At 54.8% G+C, this 18,329-nt stretch overlaps 1 protein-coding gene across 2 annotated transcripts; it reads left to right on the top strand.

The window, feature by feature from the left end:
- The first annotated feature begins 4,377 nt into the window (after nt 1-4,377).
- Nucleotides 4,378-8,692, top strand: WNT1 (Wnt family member 1). Of its 2 annotated transcripts, XR_009265736.1 has the most exons (5): nt 4,378-4,846; nt 5,573-5,826; nt 6,489-6,754; nt 7,238-7,983; nt 8,118-8,692. XR_009265736.1 is itself a non-coding variant. In XM_058742930.1 (4 exons), exons 1-4 carry the CDS (start codon nt 4,743-4,745, stop codon nt 7,724-7,726), a joined length of 1,113 nt encoding a protein of 370 aa, XP_058598913.1. In that variant the 5' UTR covers nt 4,378-4,742; the 3' UTR covers nt 7,727-8,692. The 2 variants fall into 2 exon arrangements, 1 of the variants encoding a protein (XP_058598913.1); XM_058742930.1 differs by having other exon boundaries at nt 7,238-8,692.
- The last annotated feature ends 9,637 nt before the right edge of the window (nt 8,693-18,329 follow it).

Genomic DNA, 18,329 nt, shown 5'->3' with positions numbered 1-18,329 from the left:
GCAGAGAGAGGCGGAGACAGAATCTGAAGCAGGCTCCAAGCTCTGAGCTGTGGGCCGCAAGACCATGACCCGAGCTGAAGTCGGATGTTTAACCAACTGAGCCACCCAGGTGCCCCAGGAGTTCAGTTTTGAACATGTACATCTTGATATGCTAATTCAAGTGTTAGGTGTGCAAGTCCAGTTCAGGGTTAAGGGCCAGAGATATAAATTAGGGAGCATGAGACTGAATAGATCACCAAGAGAATGAGTTAGACTGGAAAGAAACTCCAAATTGAATTGGTGTACACTCTGAAGCTTAGAAATTGGGTATACAGGGTGCAACCAGATAGAAGACTGAGAAGGTGAGCAGCTAGGGAGGTAAGAATGGTGTTCTAGAAACCAAGTGAGAAAGTATTCCAAGAAGGAGAAAGTGTTCAACTCTGTCTGCTGTTCCTTAAAAGTCGGTTAGGATAAGAGCCAACAGGTCATGGATGATTTTGATCGGGAGGTGTAGCAGATTCAAAGAGGCGATCGGGGTGGAAAGAGGGAATAAAGAAAAGAAATTGGCGCTAGTGATTAAAGCAGCCCTTTTGAGTAAAGCAGCCCTTTTGCAGTAAAAGAGGGCTGAGAAATGGAGCAATCTCAGGAGGTAATGTGGCGTCGAATGAAGCTTTAGAGTTTTTAGAGGGGAGATATTACAGCATTTTGCCTGCTGATGGGTATGATCCAGCATAGAGGTAAATTGAAGAAACAAGAAAGAAACAGGACAATTGATAGAGTAATGATTTGATCTAAATAGAAATTTGGGCCAGGTCATTCATAGCATGACTCAGACTTAGAGCCCTTAGAGCCCACTTTTCGTCACTACTCCTGGTGGGTGGAATGGTAGAACAAAGGATACCAGCTCGTCTTTTCTTTCTTCCCACCTCTGCTTGTCACCAGGAGCCACAGAAAGGGCTTCCTGTCTTCCAGTGCATCTCTAGCTTCCATGGGGTTTAATTAATCCACAGGCCAAAGCACATGGCCCAGGCCCCAGTGGGAATAAACTCTTAAGGGATGAAGGACAAGCTGCCCATGGTACTCTATCTATTTACTTGAGCCTTCTGTGCTGGGTGCCCTCCGTAGAGACTACTGGATTTTGGATCTGGGGAGGATGCTGGACCCAGAACATCTTGTCTCTCAGGGTCAAATCCTTGGGAGGGTCAGGTGCACTGGACTGGGCAATAGGCCTGGGAAGGATATTGCCCTCAAAAGTAACCTCCATCAGGGGGCACCTGGGTGGTTCAGTCAGTTAAGTGGCTGACTTCTCAGGTCATGATCTCTCAGTTCATGAGTTCGAGCCCCACATCGGGCTCTGTGCTGACAGCTCAGAGCCTGGACCCTGCTTCAGATACTGTGTCTCCTTCTCTTTCTGCCCCTCCCCCCACTTGCACTATGCCCCCCTCTCTCTCAAAAATAAATAAACACTAGGGCTCCTGGGTGGCTCAGTCGGTTGGGCGTCTGACTTCAGCTCAGGTCATGATCTCACGGCTTGTGGGTTCAAGCCCCTTGTCGGGCTCTGTGCTGACAGCTCAGAGCCTGGACCCTGCTTTGGATTCTGTGTCTCCCTCTCTCTCTCTGCCCTTCCTCTGCTCTGTCTCTCTCAAGAATAAATAAACATGATTTTAAAAATAAATAAATAAATAAACACTAAAATAACAAATTTAAAAAAACCTCCATCAGGCTTCATCTTGGTTAATAAGCATCTCATTTTAAATGGAGGTGCCCTTGGGGCACCTGGGTGGCTCAGTAGGTTAAGCATCCGACTTCCGCTCCTGTCATGATTTCACAGTTTGTGAGTTTGAGCCCCTCATCAGGCTCTGTGCTGACAGCTCAGAGCCTGGAGCCTACTTCAGATTCTGTGTCTCCCCCTCTCTCTACCCCTCCCCTGCTCACACTCTGTGTCTCTCTGTCTCTCAGTATAAATAAACGTTAACAAATTTTTTTAAATAAAAAAAAAATGGAGATGCCCCAAGAAGATTAATTAAACTTATCAGACATGGACTCCTTAGAGTGATTTCCCTGCCTTTAATGGGATACCTGATCATTTCTGAGGCTTAGAACTCTTCAGGATCAGACCTGGGTACATACTCAGTTAGAAAGCACCCTAAAAGCAGGGGAGGTGAAAAAGAGAGGATTCAAAAGGGAGACAGAAAGATCCTAAAAATCATTTTTAATTATCTGTCAATTTTGAGATGGGGTCCATAGCTTATTGTATTGCTACACACTCACAAAAGCTGATTAGGTGGAAAGAGCATTGGCTTTGAGTCAAAAAGAGTTTTTTAAAGTTTATTTATTTTTGAGAGAGAGAGAGAGAGAGAAAGAGAGAGAGAGAGAGAGAGAGAGAGAGGGAGAGAGAACACAGGGGAGGGGCAAGACAGGGAGAGAGAGAATCTCAAGCAGGTTCTGAGCTGTTCAGCACAGAGCCTGACTCAGGGCTCGAACTCACGAACTATGAGATCATGACCTGAGCTGAAATCAAGAAATCAGACACGTAACCAACTGAGCCCCGCAGGCACCCCAGATCTGAGTTTTAATTTGGGTCTACCAACTTGTTCATTTTTTTTTAAGATTCTAATTTTGAAGCTTACTATTTATTTATTTATTTATTTATTTATTTATTTATTTATTTTACGTTGGTTCCATGCCCAAAGTGGGGCTTGAACTCAGGACCCTGAGATCAAGAGTCTCATGCTCTTCCCACTGAGCCAGATAGGTGCCCCTAAGATTTTGTTTTTAAGTAATCTCTACACTCACTGTAGGGCTCAAACTTACAACCCCAAGATCAAGAGTCACATGCACCAGCGACTCGGCCAGACACGTGCCCCATTTATTCATTCATTAGCTGTGTAGACCTTGGACAACTTCTTAATCTATTTTTTTTTTTCCCCTCTGTAAAGTGAGAGAGAAGAGAGACATAAGGGAGGAGGTCCTCCCTCCTTGCAGGGGCCATTTGTGTGTGGTGGTAGGGCATGATGACAAAGCTGGTGGCGCTCCCTATGCCCCAGTACAGGGGACAGCAGCCACTTCCTCTTCAATAGGAGGCCAAGGTAGCCTTGAAGCTGAATTGGAGTCCCTGGGAAAAAAGAGAAAAGCCTACAATGGAGGAGATGCTTGCAAGCATTCGGGATATCTCAAATGTGGTGAGAGTGGAAAGAGCCAGAATTTTGCAAGAAAAGAGAAACTTGGCAGAAAAATCCAAAAAGAAGCAGACACGTGGAGGCACAAGTTCCCTATTCTGGGTTCAGCTCAGCCAGCAACTCTTCTCTTTCCAGCCCTCCCCACCCACACGCACACCTGACACCCACTCCACTGCCCTTCCTGAGCCTAATCCACAGAGACTCAGCTACTCCAGGCTTTGTCCACCTTGATGCTGCCTTGGTTGCAGGCTCAGTCCCCTCCCCCGGTAACATGCACATGTTGATACATGCCACAGAGTGACACACCATAGGGTGACACAAGGTATACACGGCGAGAGTGACACATATATGCATAGTTAATCTCCCCACGCACACACACTCATCCACCCATCCACCCACCTCCACAAACAGTTCCAGACACTCCATCCCTCAGTCAGTCTTTGGGTCTTTCCTGACAGTGGCCGCCACCTCCTTCCCGACACATAGATGATGCACTGCCCCAGGTGGTGGCTGTGACAAGATGACTCGACTGATCCCTTCTGACCTGAGCTACATGCCAAGATTCTTTGGAAAGTTCCCTAACGTCCCTCCTCAAAACATGGAGTTTCTCTCCATGAGGACACACACGAGTGTGCACCCTCAGAACACACTCACATATTCTCATATGCATTCACCCTTGCATTGTCCCACTTAGACACACACACACACACACACACACACACACACACACCCCATAGTCACTTGTGCACTCCTACCAGCCCACAAACACAAACTGCCGAGGTCCCCGGTTTTCTCTCTGGTGAACTTACCCCACAAACCCACCCTCAGGATTTCCCTGACCACGACCCCACTCCCAGTCTCCCCCTTATCCTTCCCTGTCCAGCCGTCGGGGGTTCCAAAGCAGGAGGCGTCTCCCCGGAGTCGCAGCCCAGAATCACAGCTTTCCTTCCTCTACTCAGGAGTGGGGAGAGAGAGGACGCCAGACGGGCCCAGGGTGACGTCGAGGGGACAGCCCCACAGCCGGTGGTGGCGAAGCGGCTGGGCTCCCGGCAGACTCTCCCCTTAGCACATTGTCGCCGCGCCCCCTGGCGGACGCTGGTCCCCGACGGGCTCCGGACGCGAAGAGGAGTGAGGCGGGCGCGCGTGGGAGGGCGTCCCAAGGGGAGGGGTCGGCGGCCAGTGCAGGCCCGGAGGCGGGAGCCACCGGGCAGGGGGCGGGGGTGAGCCCCGACGGCCAGCCCGTCAGCTCTCGCCTCAGACGGGCGGGAGCCACGGCCCCGCTCGCTGCCCATTGTCTGCGCCCCTGACCGGTGCGCCCTGGTGCCACGGTGCGGCCCGGCGGGCAGCCTCCTATCGTCACTTCAGCCAGCGCCGCAACTATAAGAGGCGGTGCCGCCCGCCGTGGCTGCCTCAGCCCACCAGCTGGGACCGCGAGCCATGCTGCCCGCCGCCCGCCCCCAGGGCTGTTAGAGCCAGACTGCGAATTCTCGCCACCGCCGCCACCGCCGCGACCCGTCCCACCGTCGCGGGCAGCAGCCAAAGCCGCCCCAACTTCAGCACAGAGCAGGCGAGGCCGGGCAGGCCATGGGGCACTGGGCGCTGCTGCCCGGCTGGGTTTCTGCTACGCTGTGGCTGGCGCTGGCCGCTCTGCCCGCAGCCCTGGCCGCCAACAGCAGTGGCCGATGGTGGTAAGTGAGCTGGTGCGGGGTCGCCACTTGTCCCGGGGCGCAGAGCCAGGGGCCAGCCCCAGCCAGCTCCCACGCTCTGGGATCCGTCCGCAGACAGGCTCGCTCCACCGCACTGACTTCCCTCTGAGACACCGAGGGGCGCTCTGGAGCGGAGCTGCCCCAGAGACTCTAGTTCTGAGGAGGTGGGGTGAACGGTCCGCCCGCGGCGGCCCACGATACTCCCTCCAGGCAGGGAGCCCACTCCCATCTGGCACCGCCTTTCTCCCTTGAGCCCCAAACCGAGCCTCGCGGGGGTAGCCACACCACGGGTTTCCCTGCCTCGGAAGCGAAGGGCCAGGCCAGCGCTCAGAAAGGAGGCGAGAGGAGGGTGGGACTCCTGAGCATTTCACCCCTTGGGTGGGCATGGACTCCAGGCCAGGATTTCCTTGCCCAGGCTCCCGGGGAAGCAGTCTCTCAGAGTCAAGGTGGACATCTAGTCTTCAGGTTTCCCATGCCTCCCCTGTCCAGTCCCCAGGCCCAGGGTCCTGAGCGGCCCTGCACAACACTCTGGACGCCCATTCCTTTCAAACCAGTTAGCCAGGGAGCTCGGAGTCTTTACCTCATTATTGATCTCCTGCTGCTCTCTCAGGCAAATAGTCCCAGGAAGAGGACAGGGTAGACACGATCTTTTTGCTTAGGGAGCAGGTCCCCTACCAGAGCCTGAGCTCCTACCACGCATCTCACCAGGGGCATCGTGAACGTAGCCTCCTCCACGAACCTGCTGACCGACTCCAAGAGTCTACAACTGGTGCTCGAGCCCAGTCTTCAGCTGCTGAGCCGCAAACAGAGGAGGCTGATCCGCCAGAACCCGGGGATCCTGCACAGCGTGAGCGGGGGGCTGCAGAGCGCTGTGCGAGAGTGCAAGTGGCAGTTCCGCAACCGCCGCTGGAACTGCCCCACGGCTACGGGGCCCCACCTCTTCGGCAAGATCGTCAACCGAGGTGGGTACCCAGGAAAGCGACACTTCCGGGACCAGGGGAACGCAGGGTCACCCGCAGGGCAGGGGCGGGCGAGTGCAGGGAAGATGTCCCAGGCGCCTGCAGGGTTCCAGGATCAACCCGTCAAGAGCTTCGTGCCCAGCGCCAGCTCTACCAGGCGTTTGCAAGCCGTGCACCTCCGGCGCGAAGCTTAACTTTCCTGCGCCACTGCCCCAGCAAAAGCGAGTTCTGAGTCGTGGACGCCGGCTCGCCACCGTCTCCCCGGCCCCTCTCAAAGGCGCCTGGGAAGCTGATCTCCGCGAGTGTGTCTTGCCTCCAGCCCAGCAAGGCTTGCATCGCCGACAGGGGCCGAAAGTTTGGGGCGCGGAGAGGTCTCGGCAAGTGCAGAGTTCTTCCCCTCCCCTCTTTTCAGTTTTTCCCTCTGGACCTGCCCCACTCCCACTGAGGAGCCAAATGCGCCCTGAGTCTCAGGAACGCGTGATTACAAGCGTGGACAGGGTTGCGTGCCCACGCACGTGCTTTCTCTAGGAGATCAGCTTCCCAACCCAGCCGGCCGCCGGCTCTCGGGACTCTAAGGGCGGAGTCAAAGGTCCCAAGCCCTCCACCGAGGAGGCTGGCAGCACCCCGCGTACCCCCTCGCTGATCCCCGCTCCCTTCTCTCACAGGCTGTCGGGAAACGGCGTTTATTTTCGCTATCACCTCCGCCGGGGTTACCCATTCGGTGGCGCGCTCCTGCTCAGAGGGCTCCATCGAGTCTTGCACGTGCGACTATCGGCGGCGCGGCCCTGGGGGCCCCGATTGGCACTGGGGGGGCTGCAGCGACAACATCGACTTCGGCCGCCTCTTCGGCAGGGAGTTTGTGGACTCCGGGGAGAAGGGGCGGGACCTGCGCTTCCTCATGAACCTTCACAACAACGAGGCTGGCCGCACGGTGAGCGGGCTTGAGGGGCTCCGCACGGAAGCGGAGTGGCGTGGCAGGGATCTCCGAGTCCCTGAGCAGGGGCTAACCTCGAACTTGGGGAGTGACGATCGGTGATAAGGCCAGGCGTCAGAGTAGGGAATCAGGAGAGGACGTCCCGAGGATGCAGAGGATGCAGGAGATGTGGAAGGAAGGCAGAGAATGGAAGAGATAGTGGCTGAGGGCAGGTAGAACTGAAGACATTAGAAGTCATGGAGCCCGTGGAATGTATTGCCTGCAGCCCTCCGTTGTACAGATTAAAAAAACGAGGCTTGGAGGCCGAGACCACTATCCCGCGTGGAGCAGTTGGGCCTGGGGTTCAAATCTCGGCGCGAGGGCTAAGCCTGGGCCTTTGCTGAGGTCCTGGCAGGGTCCGGGAGGGGGCGGTATCTGGGACGGTGGTGGCTCTGGCCCTGACAGTGCCCCGGGACACCCTTTCTTCCTCCTTCCCCCCAGACTGTGTTCTCTGAGATGCGCCAGGAGTGCAAGTGCCACGGGATGTCGGGCTCGTGCACGGTGCGCACGTGCTGGATGCGGCTGCCCACGCTGCGCGCCGTGGGCGACGTGCTGCGCGACCGATTCGATGGCGCCTCGCGCGTCCTCTATGGCAACCGCGGCAGCAACCGCGCCTCGAGGGCGGAACTGCTGCGCCTGGAGCCCGAGGACCCGGCGCACAAGCCGCCCTCCCCCCACGACCTCGTCTACTTCGAGAAATCGCCCAATTTCTGCACGTACAGCGGACGCCTGGGAACGGCGGGCACTGCCGGGCGCGCCTGCAACAGCTCCTCGCCCGCGCTGGACGGCTGCGAGCTGCTCTGCTGTGGCCGGGGCCACCGTACGCGCACACAGCGCGTCACCGAGCGCTGCAACTGCACCTTCCACTGGTGCTGCCACGTCAGCTGCCGCAACTGCACGCACACGCGCGTACTGCACGAGTGTCTGTGAGACGCTTCGCGGACTCGCCCCAGGAGCGTTCCCCTCTAGCCCACCCGGATACGTGCCCACCCAGTCCCTCCAGCCACAACCCCCGCGATTCATACGTACGCGATCATTTCTCCCACCTCCTCCTACCGGGGGACTCCTGAAACCACTTGCCTGGGCCGGCATGAACCCTCTTGCCATCCTGATGGACCTGCCCCGGACCTACCTCCCTCCCTCTCCCGGGAGACCCCTTGTTGCACTGCCCCCTGCTTGGCCAGGAGGTGAGAGAAGGATTGTTCCCTTCCCCGTGGGGGTCAGCTTCTGACCATGTGGCTCTGCTTCCTCCACCGCGCCAGTGACCCCCCCCCCCCCCCCCGCCTCTCTTCCTCCCCTTTATCCTCCGTTTTTTCTCCAGATCTTCTCACGCCCTTCCCATTCTCCTGCCAAGGGTGCAGACGCTGAACACACACCTGGACAGCAGGGCCTTTCTCCTCCCCACCTACAACGGAACCGGGAGGTTCTAGGGTGAAAGGGCAGCTGTGGTGATGTGGGAAAGGAGGTTGGGGGACCCAGCAGAAATACCCCCATTCTCCCAGCCTCTGTCATGGAGCCATTGAACAGCTGTGAGCCATGCCTCCCTCACCCACCTCCTACCCCTTCCTGTCCTGCCTCCTCATCAGTGTGTAAATAATTTGCACTGAATCGTGGATACAAAGCCACGAGTTTGGTTGTTGTAAATAAAACTATTTATTGTGCTGGGTTCCGGCCTGGCTTGCAGAGACCACTTCCACCCCACCCCAATCCCTCTCCCTTCTCCTCTCCTTCTGCTCTCCAGCCTCTTCTGATCCCTCTCTTCCTCTCCCCAATTTCTCAAAGATGCCGTTGCCTACCGGAATCAGCATTTCCTTCCATTGTAGCTATTAGTGGCTCCCCACCCCCACCGATGTAGTATCTTCCTCCGCAGAATAAAATTTCTATTTTTATCAGTGACTTGGTGGCTTCTCCTTGAACCCAGAACACACCATTGCTTGCCTCTCTTAAATAGGCTACATTGTCGGGGGACTGGTTTCCCCGCCCTGCAAGAAGACCCTGAGATTCTGACCCTTGCATGACCTTAATGAGGCCCCTGGGGACCTAGGTCGTCAGAAGAACCTGGCCAGGAGCCAGGACACCCTGCAAGATTCTTCTTCCTATTTGAACACCAACCGGCTGTGTGATACTGGGCAAGTCCATAACTGCCTCAGTTTCTTCCCTTGATGAACGGGGATTAAACAAACAGGCAAACAAACTCTAAGCCTGCCTTTCCTTTCTGGAATTGTGAAAATAGCTACACCTGAGTGAAGCCATGACCCTGTTCTGAAAAGAAACCAAAGAAGAGAAAGCCAAGCAGAAAGAGTGCTGCTGTAGAGCTTTCGGCCCCTGAAGCCTATTGGCTTCAGCTGTGGTCACGGCTTATTAGGACCTTATCACGTCCTTATTAGGACCCCAGCTCCCAACCTGGGGCTCAGGAGGATCCAGGTGACAGGTGATGGGTCCTAGCACTGGACCCAAAAGCTCAGAGATGACAGTGGGGGAGAAGAAGGGAGCTGGAGGGCTAGAATCCAACTAGAGGCTAGGGCTTAAACCAATGTGACCAGAAGGAAACCCAAGTGTGGTCCATAACCACACCATTAAGTTAGTCATTCCCATAAAGAGCCTGAAAGAGCACTGTTACTAATAACGCTCATACCTCCATGTGCACATTCACCAGAGTCGGCAGGAGTACTAATCCTGCCCACGCCCTGAACCTATCTCTAACCCTAATCCTCTGCCCGTCCCTAGATCTAGGTCTAACCTTAGCCTTAACCCTAACTTCAGACAACACTAACCCCTTCCTAAGCTCTAACGCTTGTCCCTAATCCTAAGACTTCCCCCCAGGGGAGGACCTAAAGGGCAGGGGAGCTATGAAGCACCCCACCCCCCAAGGGCAACAACTGATCCCAGATGGCTGGAGAATTTCCCCCTCTCCCTAGGATTCTTTTGCTGTGGTAGCTGCCTCCCACCTCTCCCTGGATGTGTGAACTCTGACCCCTGTTGGCCTTTGGGGTATGTGTGGGGGTAGGGGAGTGGAGCCAGGAGCTGCTCAACCCTGCAATGACATCCCTTTCCCTTTTTCTCCATCTGCCAAGCCAGCACCAGCTTAGCTCTCATGGGCAGCAGAGGGGGAGGAGTAGAAACCTTATTGATCCGGGGTAGAAGGCACCTCTTATAAGCCTTGGGTTTCCAGTAAAGAACCCCCTGCAGAGAATGTCCAGTCTATAATCCAATGAATTATTAGATCCCCCAGCTCCCAAAGCAAGAAGTGAATGGGATGCCAGAGGCAGGAGAGGGGGCTTGGGCCCCTACTGGACGATGCCCAGAGTTGGGGAGAGGCAGCGTTTGGGGAGCTGAAGGGTTGGCAGCTGTCCCCAAGCACTCTCACCTGATTCCTAACTCCAAGAGCTGGAATGGGTATCAGCTTTCAGGCCTAGAAGCTGGGGCCTCTGAGTTGAACTGACACACAAGGGCTGAAGAAGGGTAAAGGGAAGCAACGAATCCTGTTCTGGCCCTAATTAGCCTTTCAACAAATCTGTTGTTTTCTCAGCCTCAGTTACCTTGTCGATTGAACAGGGATGGTTGCCAGTGCTTAGTCCTCTCCTTCAAGAAGGTGGTGAGGTTCAGATGAGCGTCATGTATGTGAAAACTCTGGTCACTTGAACACTTGCTGACGCCTCTTCTGTACCAGGCGTGTGCCAAAGGCTGGGGATACAGGGATGCGTGAGCCCTCGTGCCTACTTGGAGAAGTTTATAGGGTGGCCAGGGAATCAAGCACATTGACTGGTATTGTCAGACGAAGAAGGGAGTGCAGTGAAGGCTCAGCGAAGTGTAAAGCCCTCTGCACACCCATGAGGTTTGATGAAAGACTCCCAGAATCAGTCCTCTGCATGGGAGCCCTCGCTTCCAGGGGCAGGGACTTCAAAGTGGGTAAGGAAGTGCAGAATGAGGCTGGGCCCTCAAGGGGCCATGCACCAAGAAAAAAGGTGTGTGTGGGGGGGGGAGGGCGGGGGGCAAGCAAAAGGGGTGTGGGATCTCTGCAAAGCATTACGTAGAAGCTAATTCTTTTTCATGTTATGATCACCTGTGCCATTCTCACGAAGGGCTGTGCCTGGAAAGGTATCACCATAGGCAAGTGTTGTCAGGAATGGGCCTGATGCCCCAGCTCTGCCCTATCCACCCAGGCTACCCTTCCACCCACTTCTGATCTTCAGGTGCCAGGTGCCACACACCCAGGGGGATCTGAGGCTGCCAGGGACCCCGGACACATGGTTGGCCTCAGCGGGTGAGGGAGGCACTAGTCCTGAAATACCCTGGGGGGGGGGGAGCGGAAAAGCTGAGAGGAGTGAGACAGCAGGCCTGCGCAGTCCCCAGGGGGTCAGCAAGCCGGCACCACACACACCCTGCCACACGCACCCTGGAAAAACCCTGTCAGTGGGGCTGCAAATACCCCAGGGTCTAGCACCCCCCCCTCCCCACCTCAGGCTGGCTCAGTCCTCCTCTCCAGGCTAGAGGGAGAAAAATAACAAAATGAGGAGAAAATAAGCTGTTTGGCTGTGGTGTGAGCAGGAATATCCATACAGAGCTGCCCACCACTCACCCTTACTCACTCTTTCCACACCCAGCCAGGGCGCCCAGCATGAGACAGACCACCCCCCTGCCCCCTCCCCCGTCTGGGCTAAAAGCAGACGCTGGTGAGCGAGCAGCAGGTTATAAATATGCCCAGGGAACTGCCGCCAACTCGCTCCCTTGTCATTCCCTGGGAGGGGATAGGGTGGGGTGGCTCCTAGGGAGGAGCCAGGGCTGTTCCTGGGGCCCAGGAGGAAGTGGGGCTTCCAAGAGGCTACTGAACTTTTTTTTTTTTTTTTTTTTTTGCCCTTTTCAAAGGGAAGGAACCCCCACCACTTCATTTTTCCTGGGCATTTGCTCATCTGCTCAGAGGTGGGGTTCCATCCTTCCCGGGCCACACTGAGGACCTCAGAAGGAAAGGGCCCAAGGCCACCCTGTGTCACGGTGCAGCCCAGCATCACTCCTCTTTCTCACACTCACTTACCCTCAGCAAAACCAGCGTTCATTCATTCATTCAACAGGCATTGACTGACGGCCTGCTGAGCACCAGGCCCGGGCATCAAAATACCTGTGAGCACAAGTGTCTGCACGTGTATGTGCACGCACACACAGTGGCCCGGCTCCCGTGTGTTCACACCAGCACCAGTCCCTCTACGGACTTCTTGGCTTTAACCCGGCAGCCTCATCAGAAAGGGTAAAGCTTCAGGCTCCTTCCTGGTTCTGCCTCAGAGTAGGTTGGTGGAGGTGGAGGGTGTTGAGAGCAGGGCCCCTAAACATTCCTGCTTCCATTACTCCCCAGATAAATGAAGGGTCCTTTTTCTCCTCCTGCTCAATCATCTCCCAATGCAGGCGCCATGCCAGGAGAAAGAGCCACTTTGTGGGATGCTGGGGGCCACCTGCCCAGGCTGCCAGAGCCTCCTGCCTCCCAGTCACTTGCCAAGTAGGTGCCAAGCTGGGCAAAAGGGGGCAGTGCCACCCTGGGAAGCTTCCAGTTCTCCTCCCCCAGGGCCGAACCCCTCCCCTCTCCCTCCTCCCTATTAATCCTCGGAAGTGAAGGGGCCGTCCCTGGCGGCCCCTCGGCCCTATTGTGGCCCCTCGCCCTCCTCGGCTGGCGTCTAATTAACTCCTCCTGCCCCCGGTTTTGTGTGCCCCCCTTACCCCACCTTGTCGGCCCCGCCCCTCCGCTCGGCCTGCTCCCCCCCACGGACATTCCAGCCCGGCCGGGCTGGTGTGCCAGGGCAACCAGGGCCGGACCAAGGCCTAATCCTCCCGCCGCCTGGCCCGGCTGGGGGAGCCCCACTCACCTCCCCGCTCTCTGGGGGCTGCCCGGCTCTGCTGCGGCGGAGACACACAATCAGGACAAAGGCGCAGCCCCCAGGGGGCTAACTCAGCCTTCACGCCCAGGTTGTGCGGCATTTGGGGAGTTTAATGAATTGTCCATCACGCCTTTCAGGGCCCGCCCGTCAGCCTGGATTAATCTTCGGAGCCCTGGTGGGGTAGGAGACACTAAGCCTGTATTTATTACTCTCCCATTGTCACTAATTGAGGTAATTATCTGTGACTCTGGCCTGGCCAACAATGCGGCATTCACTCCCGGGACCTCGATGGGCCTGGCTCCCACTCTCAGCACCAACCCTCCCTCCTCTCTTCTCCCAAACCCGCCAAGGGCTAAGTTGGGCCCTGGAGCATGTTGGGAAAGTGGACAATGTCCCACAATGCTTCACCTCTCAACCAGTGTCTCCCACAGCCACCACCATGGAGTCACAGCTAGGGAGAGGCCTGCCCCCCCCCACCCCCCCAAAGTAGATGAGAAAAAGAAGGCAGCCTGTCTAGGGACAGGTTTGGCTGGCAGAGCCCCCAGGCCACAGAGGGGCATGTTTCTGAGCTCTTTGGTTTTCTGGACACTCCAGCTCCTTACCTCTGGGCTGGTGACACCAGGATCTCATAGGGTCCTTCTGTGGATCCACATGAGTGGTCATGTTCCTATAACCTCCAGAGGTCTAGAATATTAGGAGGCCCTAATCCATAGCAGACGTACTCTCAGGAGGTCCCTAGAGCTTCTAAAGCTGACAGTGTGGCTGTGGATGTGATGGGGGAGGTTGGGAGAAAGACTAGGAAAGGGCTGGTCAGGGAGCTCCGAGAGGGCAAGAGGAGTCATCCAAGGAGGCAGCATCTAAGGGTCACACTCATGTGGCCATGCAGCAACCATAGGGAGAAACTCGGATTTGGAGGGATGAACAGTGCCAAAGAGTAGACTTCTCATGGAGATGGCTTCCCAGGTCAAGGGGATTGGCTTGGCGAGTGTGTGTGTGTGTGTGTGTGTGTGTGTAAAAGAAAGAGAACGATAGCAAAAAAAAAAAAAAAAAAAGATTTGGTTTTTGGTTAAGACTAGATGTCAAGCTCTTGAAGGCAGGGACTATGATTGTTCACTGCTGTTTTTCCAAGAGCCTAACATTGTACCTGACACATAGTAGGTACTGTCACATGAATGAATGGATACATGAGGCTGGTACTTGCAGTGGGGTTGGGGGTCTGTTGGCTCTGCTTTTCCATAGCTGCACTTAGCCTTTTCATTCTGTCTCAGCACTTGCTGGAAGGAAATGTCTAGACCATCCAGGGACAGTTCTTGGATGGGCACTCCTCCAACTGCAAACATTTTAAGGACGTTGGCTGAACACAGAACTACAGTCAGAACAGCGCCACCTTGTGGTGCCTCTTGGAAGAGCTCCTGGAGAGACCAGCAAAGAAAGCGGGGGTTTATCCCTATGCTGGAGTGGGGGCCGGAAGGACACCAGGCAGCAGCCCCCTCTCCTCCCATTTATCTGACCCTGAGTTGCTGTGCCAGTGTTCCTGTTACACAGTTTTATCATTTCTTCCTACCTGCTGACAGCATTTGCTGGGAGCCTGCTCCAGGCCCAGCTTGTAGTGGATACAGAGCTAAGTCAAAGGCACTACCCTTAAGTAGCTTATGGTCCAGCAGGAGATTCCACAACATAACAAGACCAACGAAGGCCGTGATCAAGCAGCAGAGAAAACAATGCTATAGGTGTTGAGGAGGCAACGGGGACATTCGAAGCTCAAAACCTCTCTGCCCCTCCCCTCTTCCTCAATCCCTCTCGCTAAAGCTCAAACGTTTTATCCTTGCTTTCCAGAGACACTTCATGATTTGGCTCACACACATCATTCCAAGGTCCTTGCTCCTCTGAATTCCCCACTGACTCTGTTCCCCATGAAAGCTTTGGGCTTTCCCACCTCTCTACCTTTGCTCATGCCCTGGAAAGCACCTCTTCCCCATCTCCCCCTGTTGAAACCCATCTCAGGTGTTCCTCCCTACATTCAGCCCTTCTCATACCCCTTGGCAAAGTGGCCTTGCCTCCTGAAGCAGCTTCTGGGTAGGGCTTTCATGAACAGCATGTACTGGCTGTCCCATGGATGGTTATCTGCGTGTTTCCTGTCCTCCTACTAGGCTTCCACCTTCCCGAGGACTGTGGGCTCTGTGCTTGGCATTCCTTGTAGCACTGAGCTAGGCATATCATATGTCCTCATTAAGAGAAGAGATGGATGGATGAATGGATGAGTGAATGGATGAACGAACAGATGGATAAATGGGTGAATGGATGACAGAGGGATTGGTAGCTGGCTGGATAAATGGACAGGTGAGATGTATAGATGGATGCATGCATGCATGATGGATAGATGGATGCAGGAAGCAGCTATTCTTTAAAAGGACACAAAAAGGGGCACCTGGGTGGCTCAGTCAGTTAAGCGTCTGATTTCGGCTCAGGTCGCAATCTGACGTTTGGTGAGTTCGAGTCATATCAGGCTCACTGCTGTCAGCATGGAGCTCGAGCTCGAGCTCGCCTCGGCTCCTCTGTTCCCCTCTCTCTCCGCCCCTCCCCTGCTCGTGCTCTTTCTGTCAAAAATGAACAAACATTTTAAAAGTAATAATAAAATAAAAGGAGTCATAAAGGGGCACCTGGGTGGCACAGTCAGTTAAGCCTCCGACTCCTGACCCTGGCTTAGTTCATGATCTCATGGTTCGTGGGTTCGAGCCCCACATCGGGCTCTGCACTGATGGTGCAGAGCCTGCTTGGGATTCTGTCTTTCCTTCCCTCTGCCCCTCCCCTTCTTGTTCTCTCTCTCTCAAAATAAATAAATTAATGGGGCGCCTGGGTGGCTCAGTCGGTTAAGCGGCCGACTTCGGCTCAGGCCATGATCTCGCGGTCCGTGGGTTCGAGCCCCGCGTCGGGCTCTGGGCCGACGGCTCAGAGCCTGAAGCCTGTTTCGGATTCTGTGTCTCCCTCTCTCTGCCCCTCCCCCGTTCATGCTCTGTCTCTCTCTGTCTCAAAAATAAATAAAAACATTAAAAAAAATAAAATTAAAAAAAAAATAATAAAATAAAATAAAATAACTAAAATTATAAAAAAAAATTAATTAATTAATTAATTAATTTAAAAAAAAGTACCCATAAAAAGCTATGTAGTATCCGGGGCTCCAAGGGAGGAAGCCCCACCCCATGCCAAGACATGCAAGGGAGAGGACAGTAGGCAGACTGAGTCTTCCTTCACTAACAAATTCACCCTCAGTAACCCATCTCTCAGAGTCCTTAGGTATATTCCCACTCCCAGAAGTCATAGTCAGGGACCTTCTCCTTCCTTCGTGCTTGCCTGGATCCTCAAGAAGTCCTTCATTAACATATATTATGTATACAGTCTACACTGTAATGCCTTTGTGGGTTTCCTCTCCCACATCCCTCGCCCTATCTCACACAGAGATAGAGATCTCACCCTAGACCGGAAGCTCCCTTTAAACAGGAACCAGGTCTGAGTCTCTTGTGTGTCCCTAGGGCCTGGCACACATGTTTAATGAATGAGTGAACAAATGAATGAGTGAATGCTCACCTTTCCCCACAGGCACACTTTGCACACTCCCTATAGACTCAGGTCCAGCCAGAACTCTCCTGGTTCTCTCCTCCTCATACCCCAGACGCACACTCCTGACCCTGAATCCTCTAAAGTCCCATAATTACGGCCTGGTTCTTTGTTATCCATTTGTGACTGATCTAGGGAAGTTCCAGGGCTCCCAAGAGAGTCTGAAAGGGGAAGGGGCCCGCTGGGCCTTTAAGGCCATATTAACTGGGCCCCGTTTGGGACAACAGAAAAGGGCTTCCCGGGAAGAACCTGGCTGTTGGGAGGGTAGTGTCCTGCTGCCCCAACCTGACCACGCCCTCCTGCGTCTGCTGTCCCTACACCTGACCTGTGAGGCTGTCCCAAGGTTGGGGGTGGTTGTGGCCTCCGTCTCAAGGCTGACCAGCTGGCAGACGCAGCCAGATTTAGAAGTCATTTTCGCAGCAGGGAGCCTCCAGCCTCCCACCCACAGTGCCACGCAGGGCCAGTCTGAGATATGGCTCACCAAGGGCTGGCCCCCAGACCTGCAGTCACTCCTCTCCTCCTCTCTATCCCTTTCTCCCCAGATCTTTAGCAGCTGGCGCTGACTCCACCCTTAGGCAAAGATGGAGGAAGTCCTGGGGAAGGGGTGTGGGTTGCATCGCGGCTCTAACTACCCAGAGGTTCCATGTACACCATTCACCCATTCAAGGGACTCTCTCCATCCCAGACCTCCCCGCTCCTCTTGACCTGGCCTCTGCTGCCTGTCCCACCTCTTGCCCTATCTCTACTTCCCCATCCTCCTGTTCCTAAACCCCCAAATACTAATGAAATAGCTCTAGAGGTAAATCATAATCAGAGCTTAACGCTTATGTATTACTTCCTATGTACCGGGCATGGTTCTAAGTGCTTTTACATATTGAATCATTTAATCCTCCCCGCAGGCCTATGAGAAAGGCACTATTAATAACCCCATCTTATAACTGAGGACCCCAAGACGCAGGGAGGTTGAGTAATTGCCCAAGGTCACACAGCTGGTGTGAGGTAGGGGCAAGATCTAAAGCCATGCTGCCAGGCCCCCGAGTCCATGCGCTAAACACCACACGACACCATTTCTCTGGTAACGGTAGTAGTGTGGGTGAGCTCTGAGAGCCTGGCCTCCTGGGTGTTCAGCCCCGAAGAGGCTTTCGCAGCATGGCGGAGTCTACCTCCCACTATCCTCCACGGCTCACCTCTTCTACTAGCCTAAGAGCCTGGAGCCCCTGGGCTGTAGCAAACTCCAGGCAGATGCTCTCACCACTGCCCTGGCCTTCCTCGGTCTTCCTCCTGGCCTGAAGGCCATTCTCTTCTCAAGCCCAGAGGCCCAAGGCCCATTGTCCCTAGTGGGCCAGCCTCACCCCAGCGTGCCTCAGTTTCCACTCCTGCCTTTATCTTCCGCAAGTGCTCCGAATGTTCCCTCCACTCCAGTCTAAGCAGACCGTTTGGTAATTTCCTACACATACTGTTTCCCCACATCCGTGCTCCCATTTTTGCTCTTCCCTCTGCTTGGAACCCCTTTCCCCAGATTCTATTTCAGATGTCTCCTCCTTCGGGGAGCCTTTCCTGAGCTCGTAAAATCCATACAATCTCCCTGGTTTGACTCCTTGTAGTACTTACCACTCCCTGCTCACTACTATCGTTATTTGTGTGTTTTCATCTTCACCCCATTGTGAAGGCAGTAAGGCAGGCCTTACTTACTCCTCTCTTTCCTGGAGCCCAACCCAGCGCCCGGTTCCTCTCAGGTGCTCAGTAAGTGCTCAATAGTTAGAATCGACTTGTAGGTAGAAGGTAGACTGACCTTAGGAAACTGATCTCTGCCCAAAGTGAGGTGAACCTCACTTCCTTTACCTCCTCCCCAGCAAGAGCTAACTTGAAACCTGACTTTATGGGTCTCGGGCAGGTTCTGGGATGAGCTCTCCAGGGTGATTCCGATCAATGCTCTCCCTTCAGGTTCAGAAGCCCAAGGAGACACTCCCCCCTTCACTGAACCAAGGTCAGCTTGCCACAGGCTGTGGTCCAGCGCGACCTCCCAAACTGCCCTGCCTAGTCTGTCTGGTGAG

This window comes from Neofelis nebulosa, chromosome 8 (genome assembly GCF_028018385.1).
Source record: "Neofelis nebulosa isolate mNeoNeb1 chromosome 8, mNeoNeb1.pri, whole genome shotgun sequence".
Lineage (NCBI taxonomy): Eukaryota > Metazoa > Chordata > Mammalia > Carnivora > Felidae > Neofelis > Neofelis nebulosa.
This window is presented reverse-complemented; position numbering and strand designations above follow the sequence as displayed.